The 20,958-nt window shown below is 42.7% G+C and overlaps 1 protein-coding gene across 4 annotated transcripts; it reads right to left on the reverse strand.

Annotated features, from left to right (window-relative positions):
- Positions 1-53: 53 nt before the first annotated feature.
- itprid1 (ITPR interacting domain containing 1) lies at positions 54-20,209 on the reverse strand. Of its 4 annotated transcripts, none has more exons than XM_031796414.1 (16): positions 20,137-20,209; positions 19,868-20,002; positions 15,769-15,814; positions 15,451-15,491; positions 13,360-13,413; positions 11,522-11,570; positions 10,407-10,484; positions 9,942-10,144; positions 8,993-9,501; positions 8,740-8,800; positions 5,109-5,218; positions 3,135-4,883; positions 2,140-2,267; positions 1,768-1,879; positions 1,179-1,481; positions 54-1,023 (listed from the first exon to the last, which is right to left on the reverse strand). In XM_031796414.1, exons 1-16 carry the CDS (start codon positions 20,141-20,143, stop codon positions 976-978), a joined length of 3,633 nt encoding a protein of 1,210 aa, XP_031652274.1. In that variant the 5' UTR covers positions 20,144-20,209; the 3' UTR covers positions 54-975. The 4 variants fall into 4 exon arrangements, with proteins under 4 accessions (XP_031652274.1, XP_020364700.1, XP_031652275.1 ...); XM_020509111.1 differs by having other exon boundaries at positions 5,109-5,221; XM_031796415.1 differs by having other exon boundaries at positions 1,158-1,481; positions 5,109-5,221.
- Positions 20,210-20,958: the final 749 nt, after the last annotated feature.

The following is a 20,958-nucleotide window of genomic DNA, read 5'->3' on the forward strand; positions in this document are numbered from 1 at the left end:
ACTCTATGTACAGTATGTTATGCATTGGCACGTTATAGATATAGCACACATGATTTCATGCATTCATGCTCTTTATTCATCATGTGGACACTGGACTACTTTGGTAGTAATGGAATCCATTGATTACACCAGCCTGGTTTCATAGACTAGACATAGTCAACGTAAATCCAGGACACTCAAATGAATATGATATGGTATGTTTGGTAAGGTTACATGAGGCAAAAAGGAAGGGAGGGTGGTGGGTCGGGGTGGATAGGTGGGCATATAATGCAAACTTCTAGCATCTCTAAGGTTGCGTCTTCCGATCTCATCCCGGACAACTTGAGCATTTAGGCTAATTAGCTATTTTGAAACGTACTACTTTTTGCAACTACTTAGCATGTTAGCTAACCCTTTGCCTAGTTAACGTAAGCTACTTAACTAATGTTAGGGTTAGCCACATCAAACTGGAATTTGTGACATATCATATGAATTGTTATTCATAACATAATGGATGATGGACATCCACAAAGAAATACATACCTTACCACACCTAACATATCATACTAAATGGAGGGAGACAGATTTACATTTATCATGTTACATCTACCCGAGTCCAGGTTGATTGGACACACTATAACTTAGACAGCAGATCATCTTCAGTAAGCTACAGCAGAAGCTGCATCTGTAAGACAGAAAAACAATCCACGGGTGGGTGAGGACACAGGCAGTGTTTTTTTCAGTCGAGTTTAGAGGGTATAGGTCTGGTATTCACGCGAAGGCGTGTTACAGAGCAGAGCACTATTATAAGACTTTTCAAAGGTCATTTACGTCTGAGCCGACATGCACAGCGTTTACCATGAAAGCGATCTCTGCGAACGTCAAGGAAAATGCCTTTGAAAGGCAAATTATCGCCTGTATTGTACGCTGCCCTATGAAACGCTTCGGATTGAATCCTGGCCTAGATCTGTCAGTCAGGGCTACCCCACCTCTCTTTTACTCCAGTGAGTCAGTATTGACAGAGTGGCGTATGGACTCCTTCAGCTGAAAAACAGTAAAGAGATGTGACAACATGTCATTATCAAGACAAAAATGTAAAGCAATACACAGTCAAAACATTTTTGTATTTTCATCCAGTAAACCTGAAACTACATTTTGATATGTGGTTGTGTATGTACCAGGGGTCAAAGGTCCCTTACTCTCTGGATGAAACCCACAATGTCCAGTTTGTCTGGCTTGGTGCCTGTAGAACCATGTTTTAGACTCTGGCCCATAGAACTGGAATCTGGCAGAGTTGATCTAGACTCCAAATCCCAGGTGGCCTGCGATGAGGGGCGTGGCCTGGACATGTCCGTCAAAGGCAGCCAGGGCAGCAGGCAGCACTGAGTGGCCATGCTCCTGGAGGAGGCAGAACCAGGGGTGGATGTGGTTGTGGGGATCAGGGGCAGGAGCCTTAGCTGGGTGTAGAGGTGAGATTGTTCATCGAGTAGTCTGTGCATCTTCTATGGAACCGAACAACATCACAATTCACTATCAGTTCTCCGATATGTGTTTTTATGCCCATTTATGCTGTCGTCCATGGCTTTGAAATACTTATTCCTTTGGATATTGACCCCGATCTCTAGTTTCTACCAAATGTAGTACACAATAACACATTTTTACTAACTGCTGTAATAGAAGGAACGTGTAAAGGGAGTTATAGTTCTGAGGCAAAGTAGAAAAACATAGCCAATGTTTTCATTGCTCATCAATATAATCCACAGTCAGGGGTGTGTCTGTGTAACCTACCATTTTGAAGCTGTCGTCATAGCGATGAACCAGGTCAGTGAGCTGCAGTTCCAACTCTCCAGCTTCCTGTTTCACAGCTTTCCTCAGCTCCAAGATGTCTCGCACTTCCTCTCTGAGACAGGACACAAAAAGGTGACACCATAGTATGTCAAATCGAAATCATTAGCCAACAAAACAGGGTTGAGTTCAGTCACATTTCAATTAAGTCATGACATGGAACTGACTCCAACCCTGCAGCATAAACGTAACACTAAAAGCATCAGTCTCAAACTGTCCTCGTTATACCCAAGCCTGCTCAATGATCACTCTAAATGAGATGATATGGGTGAGGTGAAGTAGCCTAAAGCGTCCGCTAGAGGGGGTATTATCTACCTGTCAGTGTCAGAGAGTGAGCTGTACACCGAGGCCTGGTCTTCTGACAGCTGTTCCTCGATGTCTGTCAGGACGCAGCGGAACTTCCTCATACAGTGCATCATCCCCTCCAGCTCATCCAGTGAATACTGCACAGAGGATTATACAGAATAATATCATGAGAGAGGATAGAGACAACACAACGTCAGGAAAAATGTACAGTGAATCAGCGCACAAGAGAGGAAAGGTCTGTTTTTGCCTATTAGCGAAATTGCAGTGGCAGTGGTTAGTTCGAAGAGGTTGATTATTAAGCCAATTAGAACAACCAAATGGGCTCAATACAAATATGAAGGCCATAGTGTAGATGTTCTGTTCTCAGAAGTATCAAATTCAGCTGTTCACAAAGATAGATTACGGTAGCCTACTCAACACATGATTTCCATCAGAGCACAATGGTGGTCACCCTCATAAAACCGGCATTACGTGAGAGACAGAAAGGGGTCTACTAAAGACTCAAGTAGCAACCCCAATCCTATTGACCATTCTTGGTGAATAGGACCTTTCATATAGTGTTCTTTTATTAGAAGTGAGCTGTGCTTGAGGCCACTAAAGAGCCAGAGCGAGAGAGAGTGGTGAACTTCCTCCTCTACTGCTGCTCATCACGCAAAACAGGCATTCACATGCAAATGATCACTGCTGCATATGAAACCAAACCACCATCTTTAGAAGGGCCAATAAAGATTCTAACATGCAAAGAGGATTTGTTCATCGTGTCAACAGGAAAAACACATGTGATGTGCCTCAATGCCTCCTTATCTAATATTCTATAAATATACAGATAAGGAATTAAATAACTATTTTAATGATCGGATGTAGCCATAGAAAAGGGCACTTGTTGCAGACATTTTGATGAGTGAGGCTGCATTATCATTTAGTCTTTTTTTTCAGATATCATCCTGTGTGAATCAATTTAGGGTTTGACAAGAGCGCGTAACTGAATTGTGTGTGTTACTTACAGGGAAAGCTGAAACGGAGGACGGTTTGTGGCGATTGTTCTGAGAACAGCAGCGACAGCGGTTATCACAGGAGCAGCAGCAGGAAAGCCCAGAGAACAGGGCTCGTTCCCACCGTCTATCCTCATCCCCCACTTCTTCCCCCACTTCCTCCTGCCACAGCCCAGTGTCCAAGGAGGTGGACTTCATCTGGAAACTTCCGGATCTTCGTGAACCATCGCGAGACAGCCACCGATTGGACGATGACATGGAGGGGGAGGGGCAGGGGGACGGGAGGGATATCGTCTCAGGTGTCATGTCTGCCTTTCCCATGGCAACCGCAGTGTTTCTGTGTTCTGCAAAGTGGGAGACATCAGCATCTGACCACGCCTTCCTGGAGAAGGAGTTCCGCCTCTGCCGGAGCGTCTGGTCAGTCAGGGGGAGGGGCTCGAAGGAAGGGCCGAGCGGGGAGGGGGTGTGGGGGACAGCAGCTCTCCGGAGGGCAGAGTGGGAGACAGAGGGCAGGGAGGAGGGCATCTGGACAGACACAGATCGGCCTGACCTGAAAGCACCACTGTGGGGGACGAGTGGGGTTGGGGCTTGAGATGGAGCTACGGTTAAGGAATGGGCTGATGGTGAGTTTGGAATTGAGGATGGGATTGGTGTTGTGGTTAGGGCTGAAAGAGAATGGTTTGGGATTGGGGAATGGGACTGTGTTGGAGATGAGCTGGATGCTGCCAGAAAAGCTGAGGCTGGAGGTTGGTGTGGGCATGATGCTGGGGGCGGAGATGGTGGTGGGGAAGAGGCTGGAAGTGACACTTGCTCTGAAGGTGAGGTTAAAGCTGGGCCTGGAGGTAGGTCTGTTGGTTGATTTAGTGGTGAGACAGGCTCTTGGACAACCAAGCTTGAGGATCCCTCTGAAATCTCTGAGCCACATGTTTCCCAGTGCACTGGGGGGGGAGAGGAGGCAGAGCGAGGCTCTGCTGGGGGGAGAGAGGAGGCAGAGAGAGGTTCTGCTGGGGGGAGAGGTGAGGCAGGGCTTAGCACTGCTGAGAGGTTAGGGTCAGATCCTAATAGAGGATCTTCAGAGGACCGGTCCTGACAAACAGATCCAGTCTCAGAGCCTTGATCCACCACCTCAGGAACAGCGACAGGACCCAACACTGGACCTTCCAAACCAGAACTAATCTGTACTTCCATCTTCATCTCCATCTCTTTCTTCATCTGCACCAGAGCCATCAGAGAGCCTTCATGTGACCCATAACAATCGGTGTCCTGATCACCAACAGCCTCTGTTCCTGTCTGAACATTACCACTTTGTTCCGCTATGGCCTTTTCCTCTCCTCCTATTGGAACAGCTTCCTCTGATTCCAGAGTAAAGTGTTCTGTTTCTCTATCTGTTTTCATGATAATAATAACGTGCCGTAACGGAGAGTCTGGCTTATGACAAGGTGCACAGCAGGCCGAAGAGAATCCATCTTCCTCAGTGACAGTGTTTTCCATTAGGCTTGGCCTGGCTCCAAACGTAGAGTTAGTCATCTCCAAGGCATCAGAGAGGAGGGAGTGGGGTGTGGGGGAATCCTGGTGTCTGGGTGTCTTCTCTGTAGGGCTTGTTGTCTCTGGTCTGTATAGAGGAGACTCGGGTCTTGGGTGGCACGTGGAGAGGGAAGGAGGGGAAGGGTCCAGGGAATTGGATGGAGGGGACGAGGGGGGTGAAGCTCCTTTTACAGTGATCTGGCTGTCAGTGCTGCCTCCAGATATTCCCGACAAAGCCTTAAACAACAACCAAACACTGTCAGTTTAAATTAATGAATGACCTCTTAAATTGTGCACCATGAAATAGACAGAATATCAATTCAATAATATGTTTTAATATTTTGGGCTGGTGAAGTATATAAGTTAGTAGCAATAACTTAAAGTAAGTTTAAGTAAGTCAGTAGAACTAACTAAAAGTAACACGCCTAGATTGTTGCACTTCTAGAATGTTCTCCATGTAACCTTCATGAGCTCGGGTCCAGGTGAGGGATGCTGGGTAATGGACGGGATGAAGGGCTCTTCCAGGAAACCACTGCTGTCAGACTGGCAGCTGTTAGTCCTCATCACACACACTGCTACAGAGAGAAGGTGGAAGAGAGTAGAGAGGAACAGAAAGAAAGAGTTCATGGAAAATTACATCACTTTAATCATATCCTTTTATCAGACTCATCATCTGAAGTATAAAGGAGAACTATGACTCAGGGCAATAAACAGAACTTCACCTTTGCCTGGTGAATCAACTAAAAGGTATGACAATTTGCTTATCAGTTAGCTACTCACTGAATTTCAGAAAAACATTTTAAAAAGTTATCATTTTTAGATAAAACTATACTAAATATATTCACGTCACCAAATAACTGATTAAAACATACGGTTTTGCTATAAACAGGTCTACAGTAGCCTCAACAGCACCCTGGTGTAGCCGGAGGACAGCTATTTTTCATCCTCCTCTGGGCACATTGACTTCAATACAAAACCTAGGAGGCTCATGGTTCTCACACCCTTCCAAATACTTACACAGTAATTCTAACGACTTCCGGAGGACGTCCTCCAGCCTATGAGAGTTCTTGTAGTATGAACTAACATCTTGTCCATTCAATCAAAGGATCAGATAGTGAGTCTAGTACTGAAAGCATAGTGTGGTGAGTAGGTGACTCAAAGAGAGAGAAAGACCATAGCTAATTTCTTCAAAAATTAAGGAGAAGCAGCACAGAGAGAGAGAGAGCTACAGTGGCTTGCGAAAGTATTCACCCACCTTGGCCCTTTTTCTATTTTGTAGACTTACAACCTGGAATTAAAATAAATGTTTTGGGGGGTTTGTATCAAAGTCAATACTTTGTAGCGCCACCTTTTGCAGCAATTACAGCTGAAAGTCTCTTGGGTTATGTCTGTATAAGCTTGGTACATCTAGCCACTGGGACTTTTTCCTATTCTTCAAGGCAAAAATAAATGCTTCCCCTAAAACCACTCGAGTGTTGCTTTAGCAGTATGCTTAGGGTAATTGTCCTGCTGAAAGGTGAACCTCCGTCCATCTCAAATCTCTGGAAGACAAATAGGTTTCCCTCAAGAATTTCCCTGTATTTAGTGCAATCCATCATTCCAGTCCCTGCCGATGAAAAACATCCCCTCAGCATGATGCTGCCACCACCATGATTCACTGTGGGGATGGTGTTCTCGGGGTGATGTGAGGTGTTGGGTTTGCGCCAGACACAGCATTTTCCTTGATGGCCAAAAAGCTACATTTTAGTCTCATCTGACCAGAGTAACTTCTTCTATATGGTTGGAGAGTCTCCCACATGCCTTTTAGCGAACACCAAATGTGTTCACTTGTTTTTTCTTCTTTAAGGAATGGATTTTTTTCTGACCACTCTTCCGCAAAGCCCAGCTCTGTGGAGTGTACGGCTTAAAAGTGGTCCTTTGGACAGATACTCCAATCTCTGCTGTGAAGCTTTGCAGCTCCTTCAGGGTTATCTTTGATCTTTTGGTTTCCTCTGATTAACGCCCTCCTTGCCTGGTCCGTGAGTTTGTGGGTGGCCCTCTCTTGGCAGGTTTGTGGTTGTTGTGGTGCCATATTCTTTCAAAAAATTGTAATAATGGATTTGATGATGCTCCGTGGGATGCTCAAAGTTTCTGATATTTTTCTTTATAACTCAACCCTGATCTGTACTTCTCCACAACTTTGTCCCTGACCTGTTTGGAGAGCTCATTGGTCTTCATGGTGCTGCTTGCTTAGTGGTGTTGCATACTCTGGGGCCTTTCAGAACAGGTGTTTATATACTGAGATCATGTGACAGATCACGTGCCACTTAAAGTCCACCTGTGTGCAATCTAACTAGTTATGTGACTTATGCAGGTAATTGGTTGCAACAAATCTCATTTAGTGGCTTCATAGCAAAGGGGGTGAAAACATATGCACGTACCACTTTCCTGTTTTTTTTATTTCACTTCACCAATTTGGACTATTTTGTATGTCCATTACATGAAATCCAAATAAACATCTATTTAAAATTACAGGTTGTAATGCAACAAAATAGGAAGAATACCAATGGGGATGAATACTTTTGCAAGGCACTGTATATTTCATGGTATATTTTTCTCTTCTTTGTTTACCTTCCACATACTTAGCTAATGCAGCTAATTTAGCTTACTCAACAACCTGACTCAGAGGAATGCTGTTTATGTTAGCTAGCTGGCTAAGGCTATCCAACACTGAAACTCTTCCAAGTCAAGGTAAGCTTTCACTTTTATAAATGTATTGCCACCAGGGGGCCACCGGTGTAACTGCTAAACTACTTGCTGTACTGCATGATTGTACACATGAATTGGAGGTTAACTAATGCGTTAGTTCTAGTCTGTTGACTATAACGTTAGTATGGTGACAATGTAGGTTGTGTAGTGGTTGTGGTATGAAGGTTTGGCTTGGAGAGGTTTTTGTGCCTGGTCAGACCGCTGTTGTGTACTGAAGGGGAAAATGTGAGCGAAGAGGAGCTAGTAGATGCGAGAAGGAATAATGCAATGAGCAAAGTGATGATGATGCTATATGTGGCTGCTATGAAAGTGAACTGTGTGCTCGGGTGAACAGGGGTGTATTCCTTCCTCCGACTCTGTTGCAAAAAGTTTCTTAAAACGGCAGGGGGTGGTGGGTGGGTGGGTCGGTCTACCTGAATTTGTCCAATAGAAACTAAGTTTTACAACTGTTTGGACTAATGACTACACCCCAGTTTAGCTATTTGCAGACAAACGTGTGCAAGGCCATATTGAATGTGTCTACCTGGATTACTCCAATTTGTCTCTCAACCGATGCACATTATAAACTTTTCATTTGTAGGCTAGGTTGTTGCAACCTCATGATGGGTATAGGGAACATGAGTATTTAATTGAACCTTTATTTAACTAGGCAAGTCAGTTAAGAACAAATTCTTATTTAAAATGACGGCCTACTCCGGCCAAATCCAGACGACGCTGGGCGCCCGATGGGACTCCCAATCACGGCCGGATGTGATACAGCCTGGAGTACCAGGTAGTAGCCTAAACCTATCGATGTTACATTGAGCTGGGTAAATGGAATATGAATGACAGTCATCCAATATCCTGTAATAGAAATAAGGCCATGCTCAAAAAAATGACATCTCCCTGATGTTAAACGGCACCAACCGCCACTGCTGGTTGGTATCGTGTTTTAAAACCCCTTATGAAAATGATGGCAGTCTAATTGCTACAGTATATTTGCATTTCTTCACCATAGGAGATTGTTCCATGCTGAAGGTAGAGAAAACTGGCATCAGAGTCAGGGCCAACAGAGTTTAAAAATAAACCTAGACATTGGATAAAGAGAGCTTTTATCTGGTCGAGAGAGAGAGAATTGTGTTTACAAAGCTAGAGGACTGTTTTAGTAGGTTACTTTTTAACACTTAACAGCAAGGCAGGGGAATACTTTCCATGTCATTAGCGCTCTTTGAAATATACACTAATGAAAGACAAGCTACTGTCTAAGATCTCCGTTATAAAACCTCGCATAAACCACTGACAAGAACTATAGAAACCAGGAAAATGGACTGAAGAAATGTGAGTGTTAAAACAGTGGTGCCCATACCTGTGGTGTCGGATGCTCCCATGTAGCTCCCAGAAATACTGCCCTCATCAAAGCTCTGGATCTGACATGAAAGAAAACAAATAATATAGCTCAATATACATATGTAGTACAACTACAGTTACACCGTTTAATCTGGAAGATGAAGCAATATAATGCAAGAGGTAATTCAATACATTTCAGTATATTATACCCCTTTCCACAAATGTTAAACCACCAGTATTTTTTTAACTTGAAGTGACACTTTGACATTTACCTCCTCCATCTCAAAGGACTCCCTGGCCTCCCCAGGACTTTTCTTTCTGGTTGGAATACCACTGGAGATCAGGGGTTGATACTCCTTCCCCACCTCCAGCCTGAGCGCACCCTCCTGGGGGACCGAGTGGGGCTCTGGTGCTTCCGAGGCTAGGCCTTGCTCCTCTACCAGTGGGGTCAGACATACACACTCAGCCAGGCCCTGTCTGGCTCGTTTCAGCTGGGTCCGCCTGTCAGGGGGGCCGGCCAGGGGCTGCGGTAAGTGGGCTACGGGACTGTGGGGAGTTGGGTTTGTGTCCTGGGAGTCCTGTGTCTGGATTTGGGTCTGGCTGAGGGTTTTTCTGGAGACCCGGCGGAGCAGCATGCCCATCCTCTTCCTCTTCTCCCTGGCCTCGGCCGAAGCTAAAGCTGGAACTCCGCTCTCGGAGAGGGAGTCTGTAGACGCACCACCGACCAGGGATGAGAACGCAGTGGTAACCTGCTGCAGCACCTCCAACTGCCTGAACCTATCTGTGAGTGAGTGAGTGGGTGAGGTGAGAGAAGGAGATTGTTAACATTTATCTGTGGTTGACAGATGCAAAGTTGGCAAACCAGCTAACCATGTTATCATTCTTATAGGACCGTCTCCGTCAGGTGGAATAAATGCACGGTGTTCTCACCAGAGACAGAGAGGACACTGGAAATAAAACCATTTCAACACATAAAGCACAAAAAGAATCCCATGACCATGTTCATGTTCATGCCAGTAGTTGCCAAGGTTCCTGGAGGTAGAACATGTATGTGGCTAGCTTAAACATCATATGACAGCACATTACATAGCTACAGTACAGTATTTGTCAAGTGTATAAAGAGAATGACAGCATGTCAAGGTATCTACAGTATGTTTTCAGTGTTTTAAGAGCATATGACAGAATGTCTGAGTAGTACATTTACAGTGTAACATCACTTACTGCTGACATCAGGGTTCTCTATGTCCATGCGGTTCTTCTGGGCGTCCAGGAACACCTGGATGTTGATTCCCCGGGCGCTGGACTGGTTGTTGATGAAGCGGGCTGGGATCCGTCCAGAGATGTCAGGCTCGTCACAGCCGAAGCCCAGATCTAGTAGGACCTCCTCTGGGTCATCACTCCACAGATTCAGCACATCCATTACACTGGGATAACACACAAATGCACACACTCATAAATACACATGTGCTTGCAGACACAAACACACACGCAGGCAGGCATGCAAACGCACGCACACACACAAGCATGCACGCACGGAGGGATGCACACTTTCTGTAAACGTACATCACCTCACGGCAGTTATCGCATCGTATGTTGCAATTGCAATCCAGCCTCAGATCCTCACCGCTTCAATTAGGATAAATACTGGTTAACAAAAGAGCGCCTGGAGTTGGCGACATGACTAACCTGAGTGGAGCCGACTGTGCTGAGAAGGCTGAGGTCAAGCTGTTCCACCTGGTGAGAACTGGGCTGGACCTGGAACTCCTGAACCATGACGGAGACACAGACATGATCATAGAAGGACAACCGTCTCTGAATCTAGACTCATATCTTAGGTATGTGTTCCTTTAGCCATTTATTCTTCCAAAGGTGAAGACATGATAGAACACCGCTGCAAACAGTCTCCGAATCTTGTGTCTCCATACAAGCTAGCCACTCATCCTTCTACAGACAAAGACATGATAGAACGCTTTGCTGCATAATACTACAATGCACCATAACAGAATGGAACAATAATCTGTATTAACACTGGTCTCCAAATCACACTGCTCGCACTGTCATCTCCACACACAAATTCCTTCATCTAAACCCTGTTTAGAGTTGTCGCTACTGTACACTACGCAACAATAATCTCATATTATTCTCCTCCTCGTCGTGTCATATCTATGTCTATGTCATCACTCTTGTTTCATGCAAACCATCCCTTCATCCATGTCTGCGTCCCAAATGGCACCCTATTCCCGACATAGTTCCCTATGGGCCCTGGTCAAAAGCAGTGCACTGTATAGGGAATAGGGTGTCATTTGGGATGTATCCCATCTGTTTCTGTGAAGGTCAGGTGAGTCTCTTATATTTGCATGGTAAATAGGAGTCACTGGCAGGTGGGCATGTATCATGTGAACATTATCCATAACTTATGACAACATCTGTCAATCAAGCCAGCTCCCTTCACTACCAGTCAGTTAATGACAAGTGACTGAAAATTTGCCCTGGGTGAGGGTGTTCAGAGTTTAAACATATTTCATTTTGGATCACATCAATCGAACCTCACTGAGAGAAATTTTAGTATTTTTATGGGGTCAATAAAACATTTTAACCCATTTATGCATAGTAAGTTATCCATTGTAATCATATATGCACGTTATACATTGGATAACATCACATTAAATGTGACACACAAATTATTTATACATGGATGTGTAATCTCGCCATGTATAGACCCTCGGTTGCAATTCATTTCAAAGCGCCAAAGGTTTGACAGCAACCAGCCGACAGGACAGTAGAGAGGGAAAGTTCCTTACCTCAGAAATTCCTGGACGGTCCTCACTCCCTGTTTACCATATAAAGATGCTGAGGAAGAGAAAAAAAATAACAAATCATCTAGACCTGAAAACAAACAAGGCTGGATATTTGGAATATCTTGCTATGAATGACAACGAGTTAGTTATCCACTGTGACTCTGCTAGTCACAACTGCTAATTCAGCACATCCTGTCTCTGGGATGGCTCTGTTTAGTAGCTATATTAGGCATTAGTGTTCTTTCAGTCAGTGTTTTCTCTTGGCTGTCCTCTCTACCTCTATTCAAGGTTGGGACTCCATTTTACCCTGGCATGGTGACAGGGACAAAGTGGTCTGTGCTGCCGGCCGAAGCTTTATTTTATTTCATTACACGGAACCTTTTTTTGTCCAAGAACCTTCTCCAAGATTCCAACATCCAACTCTTATTTTCTATCAGGTCTCGTTCCGCAAAGTTCTTCCATCTGAAGAGGAGTTCTAAAATGAGTGTTTGGAAAGTTGGTGATGATGCATGCCATTCCATTGGGTTCTGTTCCGAGCTGACTCCCTAAAGTGCCATGTCATTTGGTGTTACGTAACCAGGTCTCCTGATCCACAGATAAGGTGGTGCTTTTCAAGGACAAGGGGTACTGAAGTGTATATTCCCATCTAACATCGGAGTTTGGGGTAGCATTCTTTTCAGTTGACTTACCTTTCTGTTGAATACACTGGCAGTTCCTTGGAGGAGATAGAGTAGTCTGTGGGGTGGTCAATCTTTCCTTAGGGTTTGGGGCAGCAGTCCTTTTTTTTGGTTGACTGGCCTTTCTAAGTAGCCAATCCCTTTAATATCTTGAGTAGCCGGTCCTGGGAGGAGATAGTGGACAGCCTTGACCAATCTCACCTTGGGTCAGTGTCTGGAATTGACCCCCTGTCCTCTCTGTAAGGACAAGTTATCCCTGTGCTCTCTGTCTCTGAGGAGAATACAGTGGTTCATGCCAAATGTCCTTGGCTGTCCCTTCTAAGACATCCTGTCTCCTTCTGCTTCTCCACTTTCTTCTCTTCCTTTACTGTCTCACTGCAATTTTATTCGATTCTGAGGCCGGCCTAAGTGATGTCTAAGAAAGGATACTGTGGAAGTAATGCTACTGTACATGGATACGGGCACTCACACGCGCGCACATACACACACATCCCCCAGTAGGTGTCAGTGAGGACTGGTGAGCATCAGATCCTAGCTGTGTTTGTATAAGATTTGCTGTGGTGTTTGCCAAAGCTAAGCAGCGTGATTTTCCTTAGCCATGTTTAGGGTGAACTGCCTGGGAGGTGTGTATAGTCCAGACCTGGGCTCAAATATTAGTTAATCATTTCAAATACTTTATCTGTGCTTGATTGCACTTGCCGGTCTTAAAGAACCAATACAACAGTCCCAAACCCAGAACACAAGGCATTCCAGGCAGGCTAGAGCAAACGCTCAAAGTATTTTGAAGGTTTTCAACCACTATTTGAACCCAGGTCTGGTATGATCTTCTCCCTGTCTCTCTGAGGCTTTCATCCTAGTCTTAACTGTCCCTCCCTCGGTCTACTGCTGGATGCTCAGCCCTGAGATTAGCAAGAAGTACAGACACCACCTCTCCTCTGCCAATATTTTACCCCCTCGCCTAAATACACCAGCCCTCAGCAACATTTTTCTCATTGTGTACCCACTCTCAGACAGCTCAAATGTTCCTCTGAGCACACAGTGGATAAATCATTGTGATGGTTTAAAACCACATAACCTGTTTTTAACTTACTCCTCTGTCCTCGGCTCTACCTGGTGTTCATGTCACCCTAAAAACAACGACTACAAGATGAAATATCTATTTACCTTCGACGCCCAACGCTAAGTCATCCTCACTGCTGGCGTTCCTCTTTAAAAGCCCTGTAATATTTTAAACATAAAAACAGAAGAGATTCAGAGAAAACACCAAAGTGTTTACTATACTATATATTAAACTGAACAAAAATATAAAAGCAACATGTAAAGTGTTGGTTCCATGAGCTGAAATGCCTGAAATCCCTGAAATGTTCCATTGCACAAAAGGCTTATTCTTCTAAAATGTTGGGCAAAAATTTGTTTACATCCCTGTTAGTGAGCATTTCTCCTTTGCCAAGATAATCCATCCACCTGACAGGTGTGGCATATCAAGAAGCTGATTAAACAGCATGATTGTTACACAGGTGCACCTCGTGCTGGGGACAATAAAAGGCCACTCTAAAATGTGCAGTTTTGTCACACAACACAATGCCACAGATGTCTCAAGTTTTGAGGTAGTGTGCAATTGTCCTGCTGTCCAACTGGCCTCACAACCGCAGACCACGTGTAACCGCACCAGCCCAGGACCTCCACATCTGGCTTCTTCACCTGTGGGATCATCTGAGACCAGCCACCCGGCAACTGAGGAGTATTTCTGTCTGTAATAAAGCCCTTTTGTGGGGGAAAAAAACATTCTGAGTGGCTGGGCCTGGCTCCCCATTGGGTGGGCCTGGCTTCCAAGTCAGTGGGCCTATGGCTGCCTCCCAGGCCCACCCATGGCTGCGCCCCTGACCGGTCATGTGAAATCCATAGATTAGGAACTAATGAATTTATTTCAATTGACTGGTTTCTTTATATGAACTGTAACTCAGTAAAATCGTTGAAATTGTTGCATGTTGGATTTAGATTTTTGTTCAGTTTACTTTCGACTAGGGCCCTTAGGAAATTGGGTGCCATTTGGGGGACACCCTTACTGTGAAGTAGAGATTAGACAGAGCACAAACACAGAATGAGATAACAAACCTCACCGTTTGACAAAAGAGGCAGACTTGGTATTTCTGTACTCAGCTTCTAACAGATACATATGACCTCAGAAGAAGAAAGTGATAAAGGAATCAACAACAGCAGTCTTGTTTTGTGTGACATAATAAACCAGTGATGGCTAAGACCAACAGTAAAGGACATTTAATGGATGTTTAGGGGCTGGTTGGTTACAGCACAGAGTTATTGTCACAACCTGATCTGTTTCACCTGTCCTTGTGCTTGTCTCCACCCCCTCCAGGTGTCGCCCATCTTCCCACTTATCCCCTGTGTATTTATACCTGTGTTTTCTGTCTGTCTGTGCCAGTTCATCTTGTTTGCCAAGTCAACCAGTGGGTTGCCAAGTCTCTGGTTTTTGTGTTCTGACTCTGTGCACATCTGCCTGACCATTCTGCTTGCAGCCCTGTACTGTTTTGGACTCTGACCTGGTTATGAACTCTTGACCTGCCTTTTGTTGACCCCTTGGACTATAATAAATATCAGCACTCAAACCACCTGCCTCCCGTGTCTGCATCTGGGTCTCTCCTTGTGTCGTTATGGTTATAACAAGATGTCGTTCCCATGGTTTTCACGGTCCTAGTTTGCATGTCGTTTGAATCTATCTGCCTTGCCGAGTCTCTGCCTTTCTAGCTACACAGCTTCTTCATTACCCAGAGATAACACCCATGTATGGTGAATATGACAATTCCAAGTTACGTATACAAATACATTTCCATATATCATCTCTGTTATACTAAGGCTTGATTTTTAACCTTTACATTACAGGATGAGTTGATTGGTTTTGTAATGACTTGTGTATTGTCGTGTAACATTTCTTACACTGACATTTTCCAACAGTTTCAATCTAGCTCAACTGGTAGTATGTCATGCTCAAGTTTAAACTTGACTTAAATCCAAACATCTTTCAGTAACCACTGGTCTATGGCTAATATTGAATGTACTTCAATGTGTTAACCTGAAGTATCACCAAAATAACCACAACGAGCAACTACACTGTAGATAGAACTACCACTGTACAAGCACTAACAACAAATGACTCATGAGAAATGACTCAAACATTTTTAGATGAACCTTCTTGGTAATAAACTTCAGTAAATCAAAGTAAATGTCTATGTGCCGTACCTGCTGCAGCTTCTCTGGTGTGGTCTGGTTTTGCATCCGCCCTGCAAGTAAACGTCAAGCGCTATTTAGGAGGGGTAGTCAGGAGGCTCACACCAACCCAAACAGCACACAAAGATGTGGAAAATCAACAGGCAAGGAGTGAGCTATGAAATCCCAATCAGTTATCTGCAAATGAACTCTGTTCAATAAACTCTATTATAAATACAACTCTATTAATTCAAAGTCCACTATGTAGATATTGGTGTTAATGAATTCTAGATATTTTCCATCAACAAAGCAAAACATCTGTCACGTGTAAGTAGACTTCCTAATACTCACTCATGACTTCTAAGCCACTGCTGGACGTTGTTCTGTCTACGGATTCCTGTACAAAAGGCATGGAAACACACATCAAGACTCATCCAAGAAACATTCATCAGTTTCTTTATAGGATGTGAAATCATACCTGGGATAAGTACACTCTTAGAAAAAAAGGTTCCTTATCGAACCAAAAAGGGTTCTGTCGCTTGCTTCATATATGGAACCCCTAAATGTTCTATACAGAACGCTTTTATAGGGTTCTTTGATCAGAATCCTAGAGGTTCTTCTTCACTGAACCAAAATGGTTCCATATAGAACCCTGCATGGTGCCTTTTATGAATTATGGCTAGTCATAGCCTCGTGAAGTAGGAGTGCTGATAAATTAGGGGGTCGACAAAAAATATGCAGCACCCCCATCCCTAAACATTTTCCTGTGGCCATGTAGCAACTACTATTAATAAAATAGTCATATTTTTAGCTATGAATATAATTTAATACACAGTTAAAAAATTGACAAAAGAATACCATTATACTTTTTTAGAATTGATTGGCATTATATGCAAACATAGTTTGGAAATATGCACTGGTATATAGCTTACATTTGTCATGTTCTTCTTATTTCTATGTCTTGTCTTTTTGTTCTACTTTACTTTATAGCACTATATTGATATTGTTTGTTCTACTTTACTTTATAGCACTATATTGATATTGTTTGTTCTACTTTACTTTATAGCACTATATTGATATTGTTTGCCACATTGTTGGGATAAAAGCTTGCAAGAAAGGAATTTCACTGTACTTGTGCATGTGACATAAAAAACTTAAAACTTGGTATCCAGGGAGGCATCTCTTTACTTAAATGATGGCCTATGTCAACAGTGACTGACTTTCCAGTACAATACAGTCCATTAGTTACAGCAAACAACAATGTGTCTTGGATGGATGTTGTGTATTTTTTAAATTGTTTTTATTATTTGAAGGGACTTGCTCAAGGGCCCAATGGTGGGGGAATGTTTTGAGGATGTGAACCCAGTAGCCCTCCAGTTTTCAGAACCCAGCCCAGGATTTGAACCGGACACTTTTCGGCCACAGGTACCACTCCTTAGCCGCTGGGCCACTATTAAAGTACATGCAACTTTCACGTGTTCTACTGCAAACAGTCATAAACAAATCTCACAAGTATCAGGCATCACAAGCTCCCAACTACTATGTAATAGAGGACCACAGTATGAGTCATATTACTGATAAAACCTAGCGTTCAAACAGGGAAACGTTCCAATTGTTTTTCCACCATTCATTTTTTCCCATAGGGTCATTTAGAAACACTTAAAATAAGGGCTGTGTTTCATGTAGTCTTACCCTGGCCTGACGTTTAAATGACTGTGTAAATCTCTCTAGGACAAGGTGACTTTTATCAATATAATCCCTGTATTTACCCCCCCCCCCCCCCCAAAAAAAAAAATACCATGATGATCTGGACAAGACCGCCAAATAGAGGCAAAGGTAAGAATCTCTGGTTGAACTATTTAATTTTAGCTAAATGTAGTAATAAATAAATTGGCTACATTTGTTTAAATTGACAATTCTGTGAACTCTCTTGCGCAAGTTTTAATTTGACACAATACCTGTTAGCAAATGTGTCAGCTCGAGATGGCTTGCAGGGATTTGTAGTTTTGCATTATATCCAAGTTGATGCTAATTAGCCTTTTTGAATCTGAGAGTAAATAGAGCTTAAAATATTGATGAAAGTCACCTTGTCCAAGAGAGATTTACATAGTTATCAAAACGTCCCGCCAGGGTAAACCTTCGAGAAACACAGCCCTTATTTTAAGTGTTTCTAAAAATCCCCTATGGGAAAAATGAATGGTGGAAAAACGATTGGAACCATTTCCCTGTTTGACCTCTAGGTTTTATGGGTATTATGACATCTCCACTGTTGGGCTCTATCAACTCAACATTGACATTATCCCACCACTGGTTAGCCACTATTGGCTTAAATAGCCAAGTCTGCCAGTTAATTTCCAGCAATATTGCCCATCTGTGTGGTGCGTTCATTTGTCTATCACTCTGTGTGTAGCCAGTTTATATGATAAGCGGCCTTGTGGGTCGACAGAAATACTTTCCCCAAATATTAACTGCAAAGTAGGCTTACCTGGCAGAAGTATATCATGAGTAAGTATATCATTTGTATCTATTATTTGTTATTTGCAAACTTTGCCATGAAACGAGCAGCAGCATTACAGAACCATCACTAGACCGGCACAATAGATGCACATTCCTCACTTGCTAGATGCACAATTAAAGGGCCAGATGCGCAATTAAAGGGGAATTACTCTCAAAATCCAAATTTGTTCCAGACGTTCTTCCAGACCTAAAAAAAAAAATGTATTATGTGATTTAAGCATTGACATGGACTTAGAACATCCAATTTCATTGTTTCTCTATGAACAATTGCAATTTTAAGATTGAAAAACCAAAAAATCTAAATCCAGGATAAATGTAACTGAAAACATAATTTGGGAAAATATAACACATTATTTGGGGGGAAATTTCTGATTTTATAGGGCCCTCAGAGTTGTTTATGAACCATTATTTTACCAGGTATATTGACAGAAAACATAGTGCACTACTTTCTCTTGTACATTAAGGACAGCAGGGAAGAGTTGCAAGGGTGAGGAGAAGAGAAGAATGTACCTCTTTGAAAGCTAGAAAAAAATGTATAGCTTGCCAGGTAAATTTTTTGTAAGTAGCTCCCATGCTCGAAAAGGTTGGAGACCCCTGTTCTATATAGAACCCCTTTTTATCTAAGAGTGGATGCTTTTATTAAACACATCATTTCCTCTTTCTTCCAGATAGCATTTAGTTTGCAACAGTATGGGTTTGTATGAACCTTGCTGTTTGCCACTCAGACCTCAACAACAATGTTAATCAAATATGAATTAAATCTTCCCCCACCAGAGAGCCGTGTCGGATGTCAGCTAGCCATTGTTCTGACTAGGTGAAATCATACAGCAACATCATTCATATGGATATAAATATCAATGCGAAATAGCTGAAACAAATGAAAAGTGAATGTTAGCTGTCATTTCAGAGTTTGATGTGACTGGGTTAGCTCTTGTTAGCTGTTGTTTTTTTAAATTCCCATTAAACTCTGGGGTAGGGATAGAACCCTCAAGGTTCTATGTCTTCACTGGTTGTACAAAATATTAGGAACACCTTCCAAATATTTTGCCCTCAAAACAGCCTCAATTTGTCTGGGCGTGGACTCTACAAGGTGTAGAAAGCGTTCCACAGGGATGCTAGCCCATGTTGACTTCAATGTTTCCCGCTGTTGTATCAAGTTGGCTGGTAGTGGATCTCTACTCAGAATAGCTCATTCCATTTCATCCCACACAGGCTCAATTGGATTGAGATCTGGTGACTGGGCAGGCCACTGCAGGAAGCTGAATTCACTGTCATGTTCGTGGAACCATTCCTGGACAATCCTAGGCTGCAGTGTGGCAGGCCCTGATCGCAAAGACACTATACTTTTATAAGAATTTTATGGCAAGTGTTATTGAATTACCTTATGTCTCACTCATTATGAAAATATATTTGTTTGTCATTTTGAAGCTGCAAAAGTGGTCTACTCTAATGTTGAGGTGATTCCATCTCCCTCATGAATTTAATTCTAGGCTATAGCCTATAGGCTATATTAAGATTCCTATCTAAGAGCCCTCCAAATCATGTGGTTATGATCATATATTTAGACTAATTCAATTAACTATTGTACTTTTTGGTTCTTCTTGAAATATTTGTCAGCCATCAAATAAATACTTTTTGTTTACCTTCATATATATATATATATATATATTTTAGACATTTATTTGAATATCAAAGAAAATAGTTGCATTTTAGTTGAAACTCTATATAAAATATATTCGACTACATTTAGTATTTAAAAAGCTGGTATTTTCTGCCGAGGTCTGAGTCAAATACATAGATATAGAGATTCTTGACAGTTCCAAAAATGTAATCTACAGTCTCTAATATCGCACAGTTTTCTTAACAGTGTCATATTCCTCAAATTGAAAATCTGCAATCTACAGAACAATAGACTATAGGAAAGAGGTCTTACCAGCTCTGTCACTGCCATGTGACCGTTCTGGTGCTGACAGAGGTACGTCCTCCCTGTTACTCCACATGACTTTAGATGCCACCAAGTTGGCTCTCTTCTCTGTGGCCCCTTCAGCTGCCATCCTGGTGTCTCTCTCTTAAGATCAGAACCAAACAACACCGTCCGTCAGTCAACCTGAAAATCCACTGCAACATGAAGCTCAAGCAAACACCACAGGATCGGGTTGCACCCAGGCATCCAGGCTACACTATCTACACTAGTAAACATACCAGTCATGGAAGAGATGCAAATGATGTCAAAACTTCAACAGCGAACACATCACAGCTCACCCCTGCTTCTCTGACACACACAGAAATATTGTTTCCTGCTGGCTTATTTAAATGCTTTCACCGTTTCCTGTCCCAGTGTTTATCGGTTACAAGCAGCTCCTGCCAAAGGGATGTGCTTTTTCAGGAACTCTATCTCAAGTTCAACCTCCCCCTTCTATTCCCAGCAGGAAGTAGAAGTCAATCAGTCCGACTGGATGGTCTATTTTCTGGCGTAAGCTATAGGTGATAGTCAAAAGCCTCAGTCACTTCTATAGAAGAAATAACATCATATTATATGTATGTTATCAATTTATATGACAATTTCAATTATTTCCTTTTTATTGCATGGTTCAAATACCATATGGTGGTTTGTCTTACTGTAACTGGGTCAGTATTCTGGACACTGTGAACTGTAAACTGCATTGGCAAATACTTGATACATGAAACAGACTCATTTCAAGACATATTCCAGGAGGATTTGGGGCTTTTATAATGCCAGTCACTTCCACTTAATGTCATTTATACTCCATGTGAATTATCATGTTTCAATACACTTTTTAAACATTTTAGTTACTAAGAGGAGATTATATTTGAAATCCAACACTTGCAAAAATGGCCAAAACACCGCTGACATTCATAACGTAGGCTAGACTCACATCCTTCAACCAAGACACATCTAGCAAAAACTCTGGAAAAATAAATTGGCTGACACAGTGTTGGCTAAGTCCCTACTATGGTTAACAGAATACTAAATATACCCTAGGTCTTCATAAAGTTTATAGG

This window comes from Oncorhynchus kisutch, linkage group LG18 (assembly GCF_002021735.2).
Source record: "Oncorhynchus kisutch isolate 150728-3 linkage group LG18, Okis_V2, whole genome shotgun sequence".
Lineage (NCBI taxonomy): Eukaryota > Metazoa > Chordata > Actinopteri > Salmoniformes > Salmonidae > Oncorhynchus > Oncorhynchus kisutch.